Genomic DNA, 16,555 nt, shown 5'->3' with positions numbered 1-16,555 from the left:
ATGCTGCTCTATCAGACCCCCAACTGTGTAAATGTAAGCCCAATATATAACCTGATAACCAACAATGCTGCATTGGCCAGTGTCCAAGTTGCTGTAATGTTTTGTTCTTGCCACATGGTGGCACCATAAGCCATAAAACCAGTGATATTACTTTTCTTTTTAGTGTGAAAAAAAAGACTTGTCATTGTTGATAAAACATAAAATGGAAAAAAATGGGCTAGTTAAATGATTAAAGGCAAAGGCCACAAAAAGGAAACATGAAAATTATGGGAAGCAGCATCAGGTTGCTTTATGGCGTTCCCACAAAAAGAATAAAGCTTCCACAAATCTGAAACAATGTTTTGATGTGGACTTGGTATTAAGCAGTCTGCATGTGAGGACGGTAATAGTAAAACTGCTACTTTAGGAATTTATAAATATAATGAGGTTTTGAAAATAATGGAAAGAGGTAAAGAGGTTTTAAATAGTGTTTCTGAAATGCCTAATATATCATCATCATTATCATCATCAACAACAAAAGGATTTATAATTGAACCAATCGCAGGTTTCCTTTAACCATCCCCTTAATTTGGAGCTAACCAACTTCAGCTCCTTATTTAAAGCAGCATTCAGAAACAAAGGTGTCATAAATGTTTTGTGAAGTTTTGGACACACTGTTTCGTTTCTGCCATCACTACACAGCCTCATGACTAGCAGACCGATAGAACTAGTGCTCGATAGTTTCAAGTTGACACTTCTGTATAACTTACAGAAGTGAAAATAGGAGGAGACAAAGAAAAAACCTTGCAGATAAGAATAAAGCAATAAACTTGTCTGTGCACTTTATCACACAGAAAATGGCACATACTTATTCTCAGGGACTTTTGTTTTTAGTTCTGGTAAAAGTTGTATCAGAGTGCAAAGGTGAGTAGACAACTATCATTTTTTTAATTGGATTACATTTCTTTTATAAAGTTTTATTAAATGTAAAACATTCAGTTTGCTTCTTTTATATTCAGTAGACAAGCAGTGTTCACTATATTATAACTCTAGCTGTGATTGAACTTATGCTCTGTATTTAATAAATGAACATGTGCATGTGTCTTTTATCGTGCAGTCTTGATCTGTCTACCTTACATTTTGGACACTGAATGCTTTATTTCACTAAACTCTATCTATGTGCAGTATATATTTTCACTGACCATGTCCCTTTTTTTCTTTTGTTTTGTCTTTATCGTAAGTTGACTCTCTGGTGATTGACCCTGTGACAGCTTTTAAAGACGAAGATAAAGTTATCCCTTGTTTCAACTCTACTGTGATGGATCCAAACAGCTTTTACAGAGTCCGATTGATAAAGTTTGACGCAGCTCCCACTCAGAACGTTGTGTTTGCTTGGCCTAATAAAAAACAGGACACTAAACGTGTAAAATGGGAACGTCGTGGGAATGAATCTATGAAGCTTTATATAAAAGATGTTAAAAAATCTGATGAAGGACTGTACGGTTGTGAAGTCTGTCAAGGATGGGAGTGCACGCTGGTCAAAAACATATCTTTGAAAGTAAAAGGTAAGGTTACACATTTTATTCTCCTTATTTTCCTTAATTAAATCCCACTTATTTATTGCATCTTTTCTTTCTTTATTTATTTTTTTCATTGTTGCTCTTTCAGACTGTAAAATTGGTTCACCAGAGAAGGCAGCACCCAGCACACCTTTTCAACTAAACTGCGCTGTGGAAAAGACATCAGAACAACAAGGGCCCCAAAATGTCTCCTGGGTACAGCTGAAAGGAGGCAACCCCGTGTCTCTGAACTTCGAATGGATTGAAATTAAAGGCACATCACTGGTGATCAGATCTGTCAATGCCAATACCATTGGTTGGTACCGATGTCAGTACATGCTTGGACAAACTCAGAGCTGCTTGGATATAAACTTATCAATCCAAGGTAAGATTAAATTACATGTGGTATCAACACCAACAGTATGAAAGAATACATGTAACTTCATTGCACATTTCCTATTTTCTTTACGAAGAAGAAAATGTCAAGACCACAGCTGGTCCAACAGCTCTCGCAGCAACAACTCAACAAGGTCTGTTTATTTTTAACCTTAAAACTATATTGTCAGTGTAGTGTTTATGTGGCTTAAATGTGCATCCTGTCTTTCTCAGCACCGACAACCAGTGACGCTGTATTGGGAAACATAAAGGGCGAGAGCAGAAGGACACTTATTGCAGTTGTCGTGGCCTCTGTCGTTCTTGGGATTGTCATAACTGCCGCACTGATGGGATTATTCATTTACTGTAGACGTAGAACCTTGAGAGTCTCACAGCCAAACCAGGGACGTCCAGCAGGTTTGATCTGTCTTGAAGTTGTTTTTAACTGTCCTAACCCAGTGTAAGGAATTGTTATCATAGTCTGTCTTTTCTTGTCATTAATCAGGTGCTCTTCGGTACTCTATTGGTGCTTATGAGATTGTAAATCCTACAGATGGTGAGAACGATGTTATTATTATCTCGTCAGCTCTGTCATTCTGGGCCATTGTGTCCAGCTTACTTCACTAATACACTCACTTTTTTTTTTTTTTTTACTTTTTCTTGCAGAATCATCAGTCCAACAAATCAACAGTCTATACCAACAATATGAGGAAAGCTTGTGTACTTGTAAGTATTATAATAGAAAAAATACAACTACTATTATAAAACCATACTTTAGTGTGAAGGTAGCTAAATAACATTTTCTCTCCTTTATTACAGTTCAGCGTTAGCAAATTGTTCCCATAAGAAAAAAGAAGATTATTATGTTTAATGAAACTGCTTTGGTCTCATCTGGAGTGCCTACTTCCGTTTATGCATTATGAAATAATTTGTGGCGAACTGCCAGGTGTTTGAATGTGGCCTGAAAAAATAGTGTTAATATTATTGTGTTTGTGTGTAATGATCTGTATATTTAAAAATAAAAAAGAGGCCTGTTTACAGTGTGAGTCCATAAGAAAGTAATAAAATCTTCAATCTAATTTTAACAAATATCTGCAGAATGGTGAATGATCTTAACAACAGATCTATATAGAAACTGATCTACATATCTGTGTATTCTAAGAAAATATTTCCTTTAGTGGTCAACTTGTGTTTTTATTGATAATCAGATACAAAAACACACTTTTATATAGTTCTAGTTCACAGGCTGTAGTAGCTGATAGAAACCATCAGTAGCAGCTGCTTCTCTTTTACATGGTCTTTGCTGTTGAAGTTCCTCATTATTCACATGCTGAATATCCTCATAAACATGAGTCTGTAAAAAAGGATATTAGAAAAACTTATTATATTATATATAAGTATAAAAAAAACAGTAAAGATTTTGTGTTGTTGTTATGGTTTTTTTCTTCTCACCATTCTAAAACTTGACTGTTCATGTCCTGCGAACAGAAGAGTGGGGGCGACATCAGTCGTTTAGGTATATATGTTCAAGGTACTCAAAACATACATGGGCCATAGTTTGAAACAGTGGTTCCCTAATTAGATGCAGTACCTGCATCCTTGTTTCGTTTCCTCTTCATGTACAGGCAGAGTCCTCCAGCGGCTATACATGTTAGGAGGCTCACAGGTACGGCTAACCATGCAAGTGTTTGCAGAGCTGTGGAGATTGTAATAATCATTGTTATCTCCCCTCAGTGTACTCACACATTTTGCCTTCTGCGTACGTTTTTATTCTGGTGAAATAACAATATTAGCATGGTGCATACTTACGGTTAACATGGCTCCACCTCTTTGATGCCATCACTGCATCCTCTCTGCGTACAGAGCAGGTGATTTCATCTGAGCCCGCTGAACGAACTGGGAGAAATAGCTTGTTTATAAGGGTGTTATTTACATGCATTAAACCGCTCTGCCAGCTGTTTTGGCTGCTTTCAGACCAAGTTAAATTAAAGTCTTCTTCACATTCTTTGGCACAAATGAGCACACAAGTCAGATTGAGAGTATCTCCTCCTGGGGCATGTTCTGAAGTAACTGTAGAGACAAACACAGGTAATGCTTTAATAGGTGTCACCCACACCTCAGGCTCTATTTTTGCACTTAAAAAGTTAAATTCTCACCATCCAGAATGTGCAGCCTGATTTTGGTTAATGCCACTTGTAGATTAGTTGGGTCTGAGCACTGGTAGTCTCCACCATGCAGAGCGCTAACACTGCTAATGACCAGTGATGAGTCTTGATTTACATGAAATGTCCCTGATTGACCTTTATCATGTGAGCTATTATCTGTTAGCAACCTTCCACCCACAGCCCACATCATACTGACACCAGGAGAGGAAATGTTGCTGCAAGAGAGTGATACTGACTCACCCACTGTTGCAAACACTTCCTCTATGCCGTCTGAGTGAAAGGGAAGGGAGCACAGGTTACATTATACACACATTAAATCACATCTTTAATTTAGGATGCACAGTTTTGTACCTACTGAATACTGATGTTGAATGGCTGATGCTGGCTTTGACCACGTCATTCTGAGTCAGTTGGCATTTCCATTTTCTATGATGGTCAGTCAGTTTTTTCTTGATGATCAATTTAGAGAAGCACCCTGATGGATTTTCTATTCGGAATCTGTTTCCTTTTATTGGTGTACTATCCTCAGTACTCCACTTGATATGTATCCCTGTGATGTTACAAGGTCCATGTCCTTTGTATGTATTAAGGAAACACTGAAGCTCGATCTCTTCCACAGAAGAGCGTTTGTTCTCGTTAACTGGTGAATGAAAAATAACAAAATACAATGTGACTGCTGTGATATTGTTATTAATTTAAAGTGCTTATGCTTAATTTGGTGTTTTATTCTCGGGATTCATGGATACAAGATTTGTATGTGTAGCATGAGCACCCACCTTCACAAAAGTATATATGTAACAATGAAGAGTAGTTTCGATGCCACAACAAATCACTTACTTTCAAGAATCTGAAGGGAAACACTTGAATTACGTGTTCCACTGTCACAAGTGTAAAGTCGTGCATCGTTGAGCATCAGGTGATTAATCTGCAGAGAGCAATCGTTCAGCAGCACCAGCCTGTGGCGATCTGGAGATGTCACTCTTCCAGCCTTTACCACCTCAGTAACCGACTGAAACTGTTCTGCCATGTTCCAGTTGACAGATGAGCACAATCTAACAGAAGGTGCATGTTTGGCACACGGCAGAGTAATACTATCCCCTAGTAAGGCAAACTTCACCAAATGATCTGTTGACAAGTTGAAAGAATACATAAAATTAGTGTGAAAGTGATTAAATCGCTTGGAGAAATGGATATCGTTGATATTACATCATCTTCCAAGTCTTTATTTTTAAAACCACAGTTTCTACTGTTAACTACTGAATTATCTTTAATTGTGAATATTTTGCAACGCCTCACGCAGTACCTGAACATTTTGTAAACAAGGTCACAGAGCAGATTTATTAAAGTCACATCCCCAAATAAACAGACAACAGAATAATAAAGTATATATTTTCTACTTTTCTTTAGTAATTACCCGATGACTGAAGTCCAGCAGTGGCCCAGGGGACAGAAAGAAGAACTAGCAATAAAACGTTGGCCATCCTTCTCTCTCAGATTTTCTTCCTTCTTACTAAATACACTAATGGCAGAAATAGGAAATAACAGTGAGGCAACTCATTTTAAGTTCCAGCCCCTGACTGGTTTATTTTCTTACTTTAACCCTCTGTGACAGATATTCTTCTTGTTCCAGTTTACATTAAACTGTAAAAAAAACACCAGCATTTGATTCATTGCACTTCCACATGGACAGTGTTCATTTGTTTCTACTTCAACGCTACTTTCTACTTTTATTTGTGTATCTACCTCTATGAATAATATGAGTACAGACAATGCAGACAGCTTTGCCGTAAGAGAACTAAATCCCTGGGTTTAGATATATTATTTAATGATGATCAAATAAATGATTTTGACATATTGACTATTTTAAGCAAGATCCAAGCAAACAAAAGACAGTCTTAAAGGTAAATACACACATGAAGGTCCATTCAGTTGCAGGGAAAATGTTTAAACAAAAGGTAAGAAGTGCTCCTTGTAGTTCAGGGGCTGCTCACAGGTCTTGGACGTGCTATAACTTTGTAGGACTTGATCTTGAGCACAACACTGGCAACTCCTCGCAGGTCAGGCAGAGACGCCTCACTCTCAGGAGGAATGAACTGGAAATCTCTCAGCAAGTAGCCAGTAAACAGAAAGAGCTCCATTTTGGCAACAGACTCCCCCAAGCAGAGTCTAGCCCCCCCTCCAAAAGGCATGAGAGCACGCGTGGAGCCGCCTCCTCCCTCCAGAAAGCGCTCTGAAAGAGAACGAGAAAGCAGCCACTTCGTATGAGATCAGCTGAGCCAAGTGAAAGGAGTGTACCTCACAGAGGAGTCAGGGCAGGACCTGGTTTGAAGCTGTACGGCTCAGACCAAACTGCAGGATCATGGTGAGCTCCAAAAAGATTGGGAATGATGACTGTGTCCTTAGGAATGAAGTAACCTGCAATGCTAAACGGGAGGAGATTATACGTTTGCCATGATGCAAAGTAAAAAAGGCTAACAAGCAATATAAGGTGAAACATGTCTAACAGCACAACATACAAGTGGCCTTCAGATTAGTGTTCTGACCTGACATGTGTGTGTGTGTGTGTGTGTGTGTGTGTGTGTGTGTGTGTGTGTGTGTGTGTGTGTGTGTGTGTGTGTGTGTGTGTGTGTGTGTGTTTGTGTTCTTTTTTATTGAAGCTCAGCTGACCTGCTGTCCCTGATGGCTCTGTGTGGCACCGCTAGAGGAGCAACTGGTCTGAGTCTGAGCACCTCATTGATTAAAGAGCACAGGACAGGGAGTCTGTGTCGGTCAGAGTACTTGGGGTACTGTCCCTGCAGAACTGTGCACAACTCCTCATACACCCTTGTCTGCACCTAAAGGTTAAAACAGAGGAGAGATCAGATCTTAGATGAACTCCAGGGTGTGTAAATGTCCTGTTTTTAAGTATTTTTTGTATTTTGAAAAAAACTGTACCTCTGGTCTGTGCAAAAGGAAGGCCACGGTCCAGCTTAGCCAGGCCGCTGTGGTTTCAGTTCCCCCAATGAGAAGATCAACAGTGGCCATGTGGACATGACTGTCTGTAAGGAACTGGACACAAGTGCACGGGAACATGTTATGTTTCCACACGTGTTATTTAAAAGTGACAGCTCCCAATTTATATGATTTACTCAAGAAAAACATGTTGTTATCTTTTAAAATCAAGAGAGAGGATACTATGAAAAACACCCACTGAAATCCAGCCATGCATCTCCATGTTCATGCTGCCAGGCCATTTCAAAATAGTCTCACCTATTCCTCCCAGATAGTTGGACTTACCACTCCATGCTCTGTGTTGTGCTGTTCGCCAAGGCCCTGGAGGAGAGATCCTGTGATGTGATCCTCGTTTTCCTTGCCTTGTGACTGCACAGATAACAAAGTAACATCTGATCAAGTGAACATAGCAGAGCAGGGATAAAGATAGATCAGATAAATGATGTGTCTGGTATCGTGACTGTGACCGTTGGACTTTTTGGCATTTAGTTTTGACAATATTTATTGTACCTACAGTGTAACCTAATCACCAAGTCTCACCTAAATCTCTGTAATGCATGTTTAACTGTTATTGTTTGACGCTTGTTTTACTAACCTTGTAGTTGTTGAGATGTTGTTTTATAATTTCATCTCTCCTGGCCACCTCTTTCAGAAGTCGGGAAAACACAGGATTGGGCAATTTCTTTGAGATAACAGATGATGTAACGTTGGAAATCACATTCAAAAGATATTTGTAAGTCTATCCTGTGATCTATAGTCAGGTTGGGTAATGTTTACTGACCCTGAGCAGTGGAAAGGAGTCTAGAGCAGAAATCCAAGATGAACCCCACAAAGCAACAATCTCATTCAAACAGCTGTGCAACTGCTGCAGCTCCAGAGAACTCTTGTTGTACTATAAAAACACAGAGATAGATGCTTTAATACGTCTTACGAGTCAAATACACTGTCCAGTAACTGAGTACCACATTATGAATTATTTTATGAAATGTAAGCTGTTAAAAAGAGCAACATAAACAGTTCCATTGTGTGTTCATGGTTCATTGATGAAAACACATTTCTGTGAGATACTCACTTCTTTTCCAAAAGCCAAAGTGGTGATGACATTACTGGCTGCCACAGTGAAATCCTCTGAGAGATCTACAGCGCTGCTTTGATAGTCCATTAAAACCTAAAGAATGAACAAACTGCCTTCACATTACTGATCTTTATAGTTTTTAGATAAGGCACTGTATTGTCCATTCAGTGTTTTCGTCTCCGTACCTTTCGCAGGTTCAGAGCCTGTCTCTCAATCACATCATGCAAAGACTTCTGAGAGCAGCGCTGCAGGGCACTGTGGACCAGACGTCGATGTGCCCTCCACTCCTCATTGTAGTCCCCCAGAGAGATGGAGTACCCTCCTCCAGAGACAATGTCACCTGATTGAATTCAGTAGAGATCTTAAGAATATACAATAATACTTGCAGCATACGATTTTGGAAAAAGAAGAGTTGATTACCTGTGTATGAAACTGGTCTGCCTGCAAAGTCAGACCATTTCTTTACCAGTGCTTCTCTTATGACTTCACTGCTATTTAGCACAACCATAGCTGGAAATAAAAAGGTTTTTATGTGAGTGTGTAACATTTAGTTAAAAACAACAAATGTTAAACGGGAGGATTACTTGTGCTTCCACATTTAAGCCGGTAAATATTTCCATAACGTTGTGCCAAATTGGTCAGATGAATCGGCAGATGGTCATGTGTCAGCTCCATCATATTTTCTATGAGGAAGAAGCGAGGAGGACCCGGGAGGGAAGAAGATGAAGAGCAGGGAAGAAACTGATAGAAATGGTGAAGAAGTCTAGACTGAACTCCTAAGCCAAGATAGAAAAGACAAAGACAAGACCAAGAGAGAATGATTACTGTTCATCAACGATGAGGTTTTGTATTCAGGTTCTAGTTACCCATTTACAGAATAATGGTTCCATTTATTCATAATATTATCATAAGGGAAAACTACTTTGGTTGTACCATATCATAAACAGTATAAACATATACAGTAATTCTTACCTGAGGACCTGCTTCCTTTGTAATCTCTTTGTATGTACTTGCTCCTTCGATAAGAATTGCAACTGAATAGTAACAAAAGTACAACTAGACAGACAGCTGCTACACTTGTCACTGATATTTCTACTAGCATTTTGTGTTTTCTTGCTGGTGTTCCACATTAGAAAGCTGGTCACCTCACTGATTCTCTCATTTATAGCCTTCTGATCAGCCTCTCGGCACGTCGGCTTGATATGGCGTTGGTGCTTTTACCAACATCAAGGACATCTAAATATTTTTAGGTCAAGATATGTGATGATGAGTTGAATGCAACACATACGAAGAGACAGTCTGATAAACGTGCAGCGACTTTCTGAAGGGCATGATAACACATCACATTTAACACAGACAGCCAGCCATACTGACGTTTGTTTATCTTTTCAGGAAATAAATGGTTTTCTCTCATTTGACTTGGGACAAAAACAACACTTCAGACCCTTATTAGCCACATTTATTCCAGTTGGAGTGAGGCAGTGCATATTCAATTACAGTAGTAGTCAGGTGGCATAGCATTGTGATGAACAATAAGGAGTCAAAACAAAACTGTGTTGAAATAGATGGGTTCAAAAAACATTTACAAAAATTTGCAATAAAAACATTTCTTCACTCTTCTGCAATACAGCTGTCATCATAGCTAGCAGAACCACTGTACATGCAATTTCATTTGGAAAATGACATGCAAAAACCCTATCCAGGTGCAGAGCTGATGAAGACTGATCTATGTTTATCCATGAGTTGCAGGGGAGAACCTGAGCGGTCTAAACTTCATCTCAGTGAAGGGAATGGAGGCGTCTTTTCCTTTCCAGTCTATCCAGACTATTCCCTGTATTAGAACACAGAATGATATTTTGTCAGACTGCTGTGCAAGAAAAGGCACAAAACAGTTTGTGTATTTAAGATTAATTGTACCTGATTATTACTGTTGATACCATAAAGACCATTGAGGTTGGTCTTGTAGCAGTTCTTGTACCACCAGCCTCCCATGTAGGCTTTGGCACAGTGGATCCCGAGAGAATCAGGATCCTTGTCCCAGGTTGAGAATGGACGCCCGTTATGGTACTTCATAGAGTCACCTAACCAGTACAGAGACAATGTGGTATGAATTGTTCGCATTTACCGAGGATAGTGTTTGGTACAGGTTCAGGAAAAGAGTACTTTCATATGGTTTTCACCTGCAGTTCCTGAGAAGCCTGACACTGAAAGAGCATAGTGCCTCTTTTCTGAATCGATGGAGAAGTCGGCGTAGTGAGCGTAAGCGGTGTCATTTCCAGATCGCAAATCCACTCTCAGACTCACAGGGCCAACACTTGTCAGGTTGCGAAGCAGTTTATTTCCTGATGATGTAAAAAGTCACACAATAGGAGAATTTAATGATTAATATTTTTGTCCAGATGTGATAGTAAAAAAAAAGTTTGCTCCAACTATACCCAGCCAGAACTCTTCACTCAGGTTTCCAAATCCAGCACTGTATTCTCTCCAGGTTCTGTAGAAATCTGTCTTTCCATTCATCCTCCTCTGGAAAACCTGAAAAACACACATTGGGTTTTGGCAACTGTCCAAATCCATCCTGCCGTTTCTTGTGTGCAAAATTTGATTCAAGTAACAACAGTTTGCCTCACCGTCCAGCCACCTCCGTCAGTCTCCATGTCACAGTAGACTCTTACAGATGGTCCCTCTTTCCCTTGTGGGTAGATGTCCACCTCTCCAGAATGCAGAGCTCCATTCAGCAGCTCCTGAGAACACTCAGTAGGGAAAGGGAAGCGCAGTTTCCCTAAAAACAAAAACAAAAAAGCATTAGCTGGAGTTAAGTTAAATAAATTACAATGGGGAAAATATAAGTACAATATCATGGATAACCTGTGATGAATTCTGTGGTCACAAGAGATGTGTACTGTCCCTCTCTTTCCCCTTGCACCAGAACTATATAGCGTGACATGGGTAACAGCCCGGTCAGCTTGTACTCTGTGATGGTCGGGTCCAGAATCACCTCCTAATATATATTCAACAAACACACGCAAAATCTGTAATTCTGCATGTCTGTAATGTTGAGGTTCAGTTCTGTATATGTATGTACCAGTGATGAGGGACTAATATTCACCTTTTTTTCTTCTCCTGCCAGCTGATAGGTCACTCTGTAGCTCTGATAAACAACCGTAGGAGTTCTCCAAATTATCACTGCAGAGCGAGGACCCACCTCGCTGGCTTTAACCACTAAAGGACACAAATGCTAAGATATTAGGCTTAATCTGTAGATTTTAACAAGTAAACAATCCTGATCTAACATTATTTTCTCCATCTTCTCACCATTAGCAGTCGTAAATGTGGTTGAGATGGCCATACTCTGGAGGCTGTCCTTCTGGCTCAGAACTTTGACTGTGTACAAGGTGCCTCTCTGCAGGCCTCTCAGCTGGTGCTCTGCAGAGTTTCCAGAGAGCATCACTGTCACTGTCACATTAGGAGCTGTAGGAGGAAATAGAGTAAATAACTTAGCTAACTGCAGTCTTTTGCACTTATTGCTATTATTATTGTTACCACACTCACTCTTGGAGGACTCAAAGCTAATGATGAAGCGATCTACTTTCCCCAAACCGGGTGTCCATTTCAGCACGGCTCTGGAATCAGTCACATTAATAACTTGAAGATGTGTTGGAGGGGCAGGAACTGCAGTCAAAAGACAATAACGTGTTTATTTCAGTTTTCACATTTCAAGACAACCAGTAGTTGTTCTGCAGAACAGTAAGCCTATCTACCTGTAGTGATAACAGATGTGAGGGCATCGCTCTGGGCTCTGCCTTGAACAGTAGTGACAGAGATAACGTACGAAGTTCCAGCAGACAGTTTGGACAGAACCACATGAGACTGTCGAGAGTCCACAGTCACAAAGTGGTTTTCCCCTAAAAGGACAACAGGGTTATCAACCAAAACAATCTCAAAAGATCCAACCTGATAATAGGCAAAGGACCTGAGTTGCAGTATAGACACCCTTTGACAGACCTGTGACAATGTTGGTGTATGTGACCCGGAAACCTGTAAATGTCGTCTTTGGTTTAGACCAGGACACAGCGATTGAAGACTCAGTTACATTGCTGAAAACTATGTCTGTGGCTGACTCAGGACCTAAAATAAGAAACGTTTATTCTCATTTTAGAAATATTAGAATATGTACTGCATTAACTGATGGTGGTAGTTGATGAATTACATATGAATAACTTTAATTACCTGTGACTGCAGTTGCTCTGTGAATCTTTGATCTTTTCTGAGCACCAGTACCATATATCTGCAGTTCATACCGCGTGTTTGCTCTAAGATTACTGAACTCCACAGACCGAACGCTGCCAGGGACCACAATAGAGATCCTCTTGGTGTCAGCTTTACTTATTGATGGAGGGCTTTTTGCAACAGTATTTGTGCTTCCAGTCTGTATCTGACTCTGAATTGAGTTCTTTTCTTCTTTGAGAGCTTCCTCTTGGTCATCCTTATCATCTGCTCTCTGTGGCTCTCTTCTGATCACAGTGAAGTTCTTGAACATATCTTGGGGTGCTAACCAAGTGAGAGTAAAGCTATAGGAGGAGATGTTCACAACCTTCACAGAACCTAATCCTTGTCCTCCCTTCCCCCTTCTCACTTCAGGGCCATGGGAAGTGGTTTTGTTCTGCACAACTGAGTCTGTGTTGCCAACAGACTGGATATTAGTAGTACCTACTTTTTCTGTCTTGCTGTGTTTATGTCCAGATGATTGGGTAATATTCCTCTCAGACACGGACTGCTCCACGGTCTCCTTCCCTGTTCGGGTTTTGTTTGTTCCTAAGCCCTTGGTCAGGAGAGTAACAATATCAGACGTACCATTTGATTTCTTCTCATCGCTCTGGGTTGCAATGAAAATAGGTTTGTCTTTCTGTGGGTCATTTATTTGGAGACCTTTTTGAGAGATAAAGACTGTTGTTTTGCCTTTGCGGACCTCTTCTTGCTTTTTCCCCTCATTTGTGAGGTCAACCTGATCACGAGTGGAGCTACTTGTCGTTGTGGCAATTGAGGGACCTTTATAAGGTCCTGTTTTCCCAACAGAAGCTTCTTGTTTCACCTGTGTTTTAGTAACATCTGGCTTAGCGGTAGTGGATACTTTGAGTTTGGTGACTTCAGTCCGCTTCCTTACTGTCTGCTCCACTTTACTGGTTTTGCTGGTTTCCTCCTGTGTTTTTTCCTCATCTTTGTTCAGCTGCTGAGTCACAGTCTCTACTGTTTCCTCTGTCTTGCCTCTGACAGCTTCTGAAAGCATAGAGTAGAGGTTGAGATTAAAGCACGAATGAGAGCATGAGAGAAAAGGAACTTAAACAAACTTTCTCCCACTGAAGCATATGACATGTCATTGTACTACTGTACATCAAAATAATGGTCCAGACTCTCGCTTATTCTTACTACACCCAGCTGTTTGGGCACACTTACTGCAGTCTGGACCAATGAATCCCTGATGGCAGACACATTTCCCCTTTTCACATTCCCCGTTGCTGCTACAGTCATCTGGACAATTTCCAGAACAGGGACCTTGGTAGCAAGAAAAATAATAAGAATTTGTTATTAAGGTCTAGTGAGTTGCTTCAAACATAATAATGTGGTTAGTATGACTGAATCATACATTTTTCTTTTAGGAGGGTCATCTCTCTTTCAAGTCGGGCCACTCGTTCTTTCAGTGTAGCCATCTCAGAATCACATTCACCGGTGCAGCTACCAGGCATCAAGCTGATCTTATGTGTCATCACCAGAGGAGCGCCAGGCTGCAGCTTCAGCTCCTGGTCCTTTGCATTGCTTGACTCACAGCCATTACTAATCACGATATTGATTGGTTTGGAAAGGGTGGGGTTTTCTTTGGTTGTGGTGGGAGCCTTTATTACAGTGGTGTGATTGGCAGAGACTGTGACTTTGTCTTTATCAGCTGCAGAACCACCAGTAGTTGCAGCCTTTTCTGGGGTTGATAGAACAGTACTATGGGATGGTCCATCTTTGGAGTTCTTAGCATCACTGGAGGGGTTTTTAGCTACAGTTGTCTGATTTATGAATGCTGTTGGCTTGTTTTTAGGGGTTTTAGGACCACTGGAAAGACCAGAGTTTGTGGATGTGGACTGAACATTTTGAACTTTCGTGAGCACAGGCTTATCTTTGGAAGCCATCCCATCTTTGGTTGATTTCACTGAAATAGTGTGATTGACCGAAGGTTGGACTTTGTCTTTAGTAGTTGTAGAACCACTGGCTGAAGTCGACTTTGTGGATGTTGACGGAACATTTGGGACTCCTGTTGCTGCAAACTTGTCTTTGCTAGTTTTGACTTCGCTGGCTGACGGTGATTCCACTGAAACAGTCTGATTGGCAGAAGGATGGAGTTTGTCTTTAATGTCTTTAGTGCCACTGGTTGAAGCCGACTTTGTGGGTGTTGACTGAACATCTGGGACTCGTGTGGGTGCAGGCTTTTCTTTGTTATCCCTAACTTCACCGACTGAAGGTGATCTCACCGAAACAGTCTGATTGGCAGAAGGGAGGAGTTTTCCTTTAGTACCACTGGTTGAAACCGACTTTGTGGATGTTGACTGAACATTTGGGAATCCTGTGGCTAAAGACTTGTCTTTGCTAGTTTTGACTTCGCTTGCTGACGGTGATTTCACTGAAACGGTATGATTGGCCGAAGGTTGGACTTTGTCTTTAGTAGTTGTAGAACCAATGACTGAAGTCGACTTTGTGGATGTTGACTGAACATTTGGGACTCCTGTGGCTGCAGACTTGTCTTTACTAGTTTTGACTTCGCTGGCTGACGGTGATTTCGCTAAAACAGTCTGATTGGCAGAAGGATGGAGTTTGTCTTTAATGACTCTAGAGCCACTGGTTGAAGTCGACTTTGTGGATGTTGACTGAACATTTGGGACTCCTGTGCCTGCAGACTTGTCTTTACTAGTTTTGACTTCGCTGGCTGACGGTGATTTCACTGAAACAGTCTGATTGGCAGAAGGATTAAGTTTTCCTTTAATGTCTTTAGTGCCACTGGTTGAAGCAGACTTTGTGGATGTTGACTGAACATCAAGGACACCTGTGGGTGCAGGCTTTTCTTTGTTATCCCTTACTTCAGTGACTGAAGGTGATTTCACTGAAACAGTATGATTGGCAGAAAGGAGGAGTTTTCTTTTGATGTCTTTAGTACCACTGGCTGAAGCTAACTTTGTGGATGTTGATGGAACATCTGGGACTCCTGTGGCTGCAGACTTGACTTTGCTGCCTCTCACTTCACTGCTTAAAGGCACTTTCACTGATACAGTCTCATTGGCTGAAGGGTGGAGTTTAACTTTAATGGTTTTAGTGCCACTGGCGGAAGCAGATTTTGTGGGTGCTGACTGAACATCTGGGGCTCCAGTGGGCACAGACTTGGCTTTGCTACCTTTCACTTCACTGCTTGAAGGCACTTTCACTGATCCAGTCTCATTGGCTGATGGCTGGAGTCTGTCTTTAATGGTTTTACCTACGCCTGTTGAAGTGGATGTTGACTGAACATCTGCAGTGCCAGTAGGTGCAGGTTTGTCTTTGCTTGCTCGTGGTTCACTACCTGAAGATAATTTCACAGTATGACTGACCGAAGGTTGGAGCTTGTCTTTAATGGTTTTAGATCTGATTGACTGAGCCGGGGTTAGAGCAGTCTGATTGGCAGCGACTGTGACCTTATCTTTGTTATCTGCTGCTATGTGTCGGTGAAATGCTGCAATACTTTTTTTAACAGCTAGTGCTGACAGCACAGTTTGAGCTACATTGGGAGAAGGTTTCTCTTTAGAGTTCTTTACCTCACTGGCGGAGAGAGATTTAGTCTGGTTGATGGAGACAGTTGGCTTGTCTTTGTTGATAATGGTGCCACTGTGTGTAGTGGCCTTTACTACTGGTGATGGAGTGGTTTGAATTACTGCTGGTCTGATTTTGCTTTTGGTTGTCACTGTAGTGTTGACCGATTTTTGGTTGATAGCTGGAGTGGGTAAAACTGTCTGATTGACTGTGTTTGGCTTTAGGGTAGGGTGAACAGCCTGTTTGGTAAGAGCAGCAGTGGGTTGTGGTTTTAAAAGAGTGAAAATAGTATTGGGTTTGGTTACATCGCTTCCTGTGGAGTCTCTCTTCTCATTGGTCGTGGTTTGAAAGGAGGGAAATGGGGTGAGGAGGAGGAGAAGTCCTATAGTAAACAACATTTTTAGCCAGCACCAGTTGCCAGAGATGGTATTGCCTTTGGGAGATCTGTATGTGTCAAATTGTGACTCCTTCCTCTAAATTTCCGTGACCAGTTGTTAAGAGGAATTTGCTAGGTTTCTCCTAGAAATGAAAAGGAATGAAAGAGCCGAGTTACAACTGAGTTTAGTACAGAAATATTTATCTCAAACAATTTT

At 40.9% G+C, this 16,555-nt stretch overlaps 4 protein-coding genes across 7 annotated transcripts; 1 reads left to right on the top strand and 3 right to left on the bottom strand.

Annotated features, from left to right (window-relative positions):
• The first annotated feature begins 387 nt into the window (after positions 1-387).
• LOC113170210 lies at positions 388-3,002 on the top strand. Of its 2 annotated transcripts, none has more exons than XM_026372197.1 (8): positions 388-903; positions 1,221-1,544; positions 1,648-1,923; positions 2,015-2,068; positions 2,148-2,330; positions 2,419-2,469; positions 2,580-2,639; positions 2,733-3,002. In XM_026372197.1, exons 1-8 carry the CDS (start codon positions 837-839, stop codon positions 2,741-2,743), a joined length of 1,026 nt encoding a protein of 341 aa, XP_026227982.1. In that variant the 5' UTR covers positions 388-836; the 3' UTR covers positions 2,744-3,002. The 2 variants fall into 2 exon arrangements, with proteins under 2 accessions (XP_026227982.1, XP_026227981.1); XM_026372196.1 differs by having other exon boundaries at positions 396-903; positions 2,012-2,068.
• Positions 3,003-3,117: 115 nt separating this feature from the next.
• Positions 3,118-5,621, bottom strand: LOC113170208. Of its 3 annotated transcripts, XM_026372193.1 has the most exons (8): positions 5,493-5,621; positions 4,916-5,203; positions 4,434-4,718; positions 4,070-4,348; positions 3,723-3,983; positions 3,505-3,609; positions 3,366-3,391; positions 3,118-3,267 (listed from the first exon to the last, which is right to left on the bottom strand). In XM_026372193.1, exons 1-8 carry the CDS (start codon positions 5,557-5,559, stop codon positions 3,148-3,150), a joined length of 1,431 nt encoding a protein of 476 aa, XP_026227978.1. In that variant the 5' UTR covers positions 5,560-5,621; the 3' UTR covers positions 3,118-3,147. The 3 variants fall into 3 exon arrangements, with proteins under 3 accessions (XP_026227978.1, XP_026227980.1, XP_026227979.1); XM_026372195.1 differs by lacking the exon at positions 4,070-4,348 and having other exon boundaries at positions 3,723-3,809; XM_026372194.1 differs by lacking the exon at positions 4,434-4,718.
• Positions 5,622-6,021: 400 nt separating this feature from the next.
• Positions 6,022-9,274, bottom strand: LOC113170207 (steroid 21-hydroxylase). Its single transcript, XM_026372192.1, has 12 exons — positions 9,117-9,274; positions 8,729-8,920; positions 8,565-8,654; positions 8,330-8,484; positions 8,142-8,237; positions 7,851-7,961; positions 7,665-7,751; positions 7,355-7,438; positions 7,013-7,126; positions 6,746-6,912; positions 6,398-6,501; positions 6,022-6,308 (listed from the first exon to the last, which is right to left on the bottom strand). Exons 1-12 carry the CDS (start codon positions 9,244-9,246, stop codon positions 6,055-6,057), a joined length of 1,584 nt encoding a protein of 527 aa, XP_026227977.1. The 5' UTR covers positions 9,247-9,274; the 3' UTR covers positions 6,022-6,054.
• Positions 9,275-9,863: 589 nt separating this feature from the next.
• On the bottom strand, positions 9,864-14,650 carry tnxba (tenascin XBa). The gene is made up of 14 exons (XM_026372398.1): positions 13,786-14,650; positions 13,596-13,694; positions 12,372-13,418; positions 12,147-12,269; positions 11,903-12,046; positions 11,694-11,813; positions 11,457-11,612; positions 11,251-11,363; positions 11,010-11,142; positions 10,772-10,923; positions 10,580-10,676; positions 10,325-10,486; positions 10,062-10,225; positions 9,864-9,975 (listed from the first exon to the last, which is right to left on the bottom strand). Exons 1-14 carry the CDS (start codon positions 14,315-14,317, stop codon positions 9,877-9,879), a joined length of 3,141 nt encoding a protein of 1,046 aa, XP_026228183.1. The 5' UTR covers positions 14,318-14,650; the 3' UTR covers positions 9,864-9,876.
• Between the last annotated feature and the right edge of the window lie 1,905 nt (positions 14,651-16,555).

This window comes from Anabas testudineus, chromosome 16 (assembly GCF_900324465.2).
Source record: "Anabas testudineus chromosome 16, fAnaTes1.2, whole genome shotgun sequence".
Classification (NCBI taxonomy): Eukaryota; Metazoa; Chordata; class Actinopteri; order Anabantiformes; family Anabantidae; genus Anabas; species Anabas testudineus.
This window is presented reverse-complemented; position numbering and strand designations above follow the sequence as displayed.

Coding starts and splice junctions, on each gene's coding strand:
- LOC113170210 (XM_026372196.1), top strand. CDS start 837: ATGGCACATACTTATTCTCAGGGACTTTTGTTTTTAGTTCTGGTAAAA. Junction 904..1,220: donor AGTTGTATCAGAGTGCAAAG/GTGAGTAGACAA, acceptor CTTTATCGTAAG/TTGACTCTCTGGTGATTGAC. Junction 2,069..2,147: donor CGCAGCAACAACTCAACAAG/GTCTGTTTATTT, acceptor TGTCTTTCTCAG/CACCGACAACCAGTGACGCT.
- LOC113170208 (XM_026372193.1), bottom strand. CDS start 5,559: ATGGCCAACGTTTTATTGCTAGTTCTTCTTTCTGTCCCCTGGGCCACT. Junction 5,204..5,492: donor TGCTGGACTTCAGTCATCGG/GTAATTACTAAA, acceptor ACTTGTCAACAG/ATCATTTGGTGAAGTTTGCC. Junction 3,392..3,504: donor GAAACGAAACAAGGATGCAG/GTACTGCATCTA, acceptor TTCTGTTCGCAG/GACATGAACAGTCAAGTTTT.
- LOC113170207 (XM_026372192.1), bottom strand. CDS start 9,246: ATGCTAGTAGAAATATCAGTGACAAGTGTAGCAGCTGTCTGTCTAGTT. Junction 8,921..9,116: donor CAAAGGAAGCAGGTCCTCAG/GTAAGAATTACT, acceptor ATCTTGGCTTAG/GAGTTCAGTCTAGACTTCTT. Junction 7,439..7,664: donor AACATCTCAACAACTACAAG/GTTAGTAAAACA, acceptor TTATCTGTGCAG/TCACAAGGCAAGGAAAACGA.
- tnxba (XM_026372398.1), bottom strand. CDS start 14,317: ATGGCTTCCAAAGATAAGCCTGTGCTCACGAAAGTTCAAAATGTTCAG. Junction 12,270..12,371: donor CAGAGCAACTGCAGTCACAG/GTAATTAAAGTT, acceptor TTCTTATTTTAG/GTCCTGAGTCAGCCACAGAC. Junction 10,226..10,324: donor AGGCTTCTCAGGAACTGCAG/GTGAAAACCATA, acceptor TGTACTGGTTAG/GTGACTCTATGAAGTACCAT.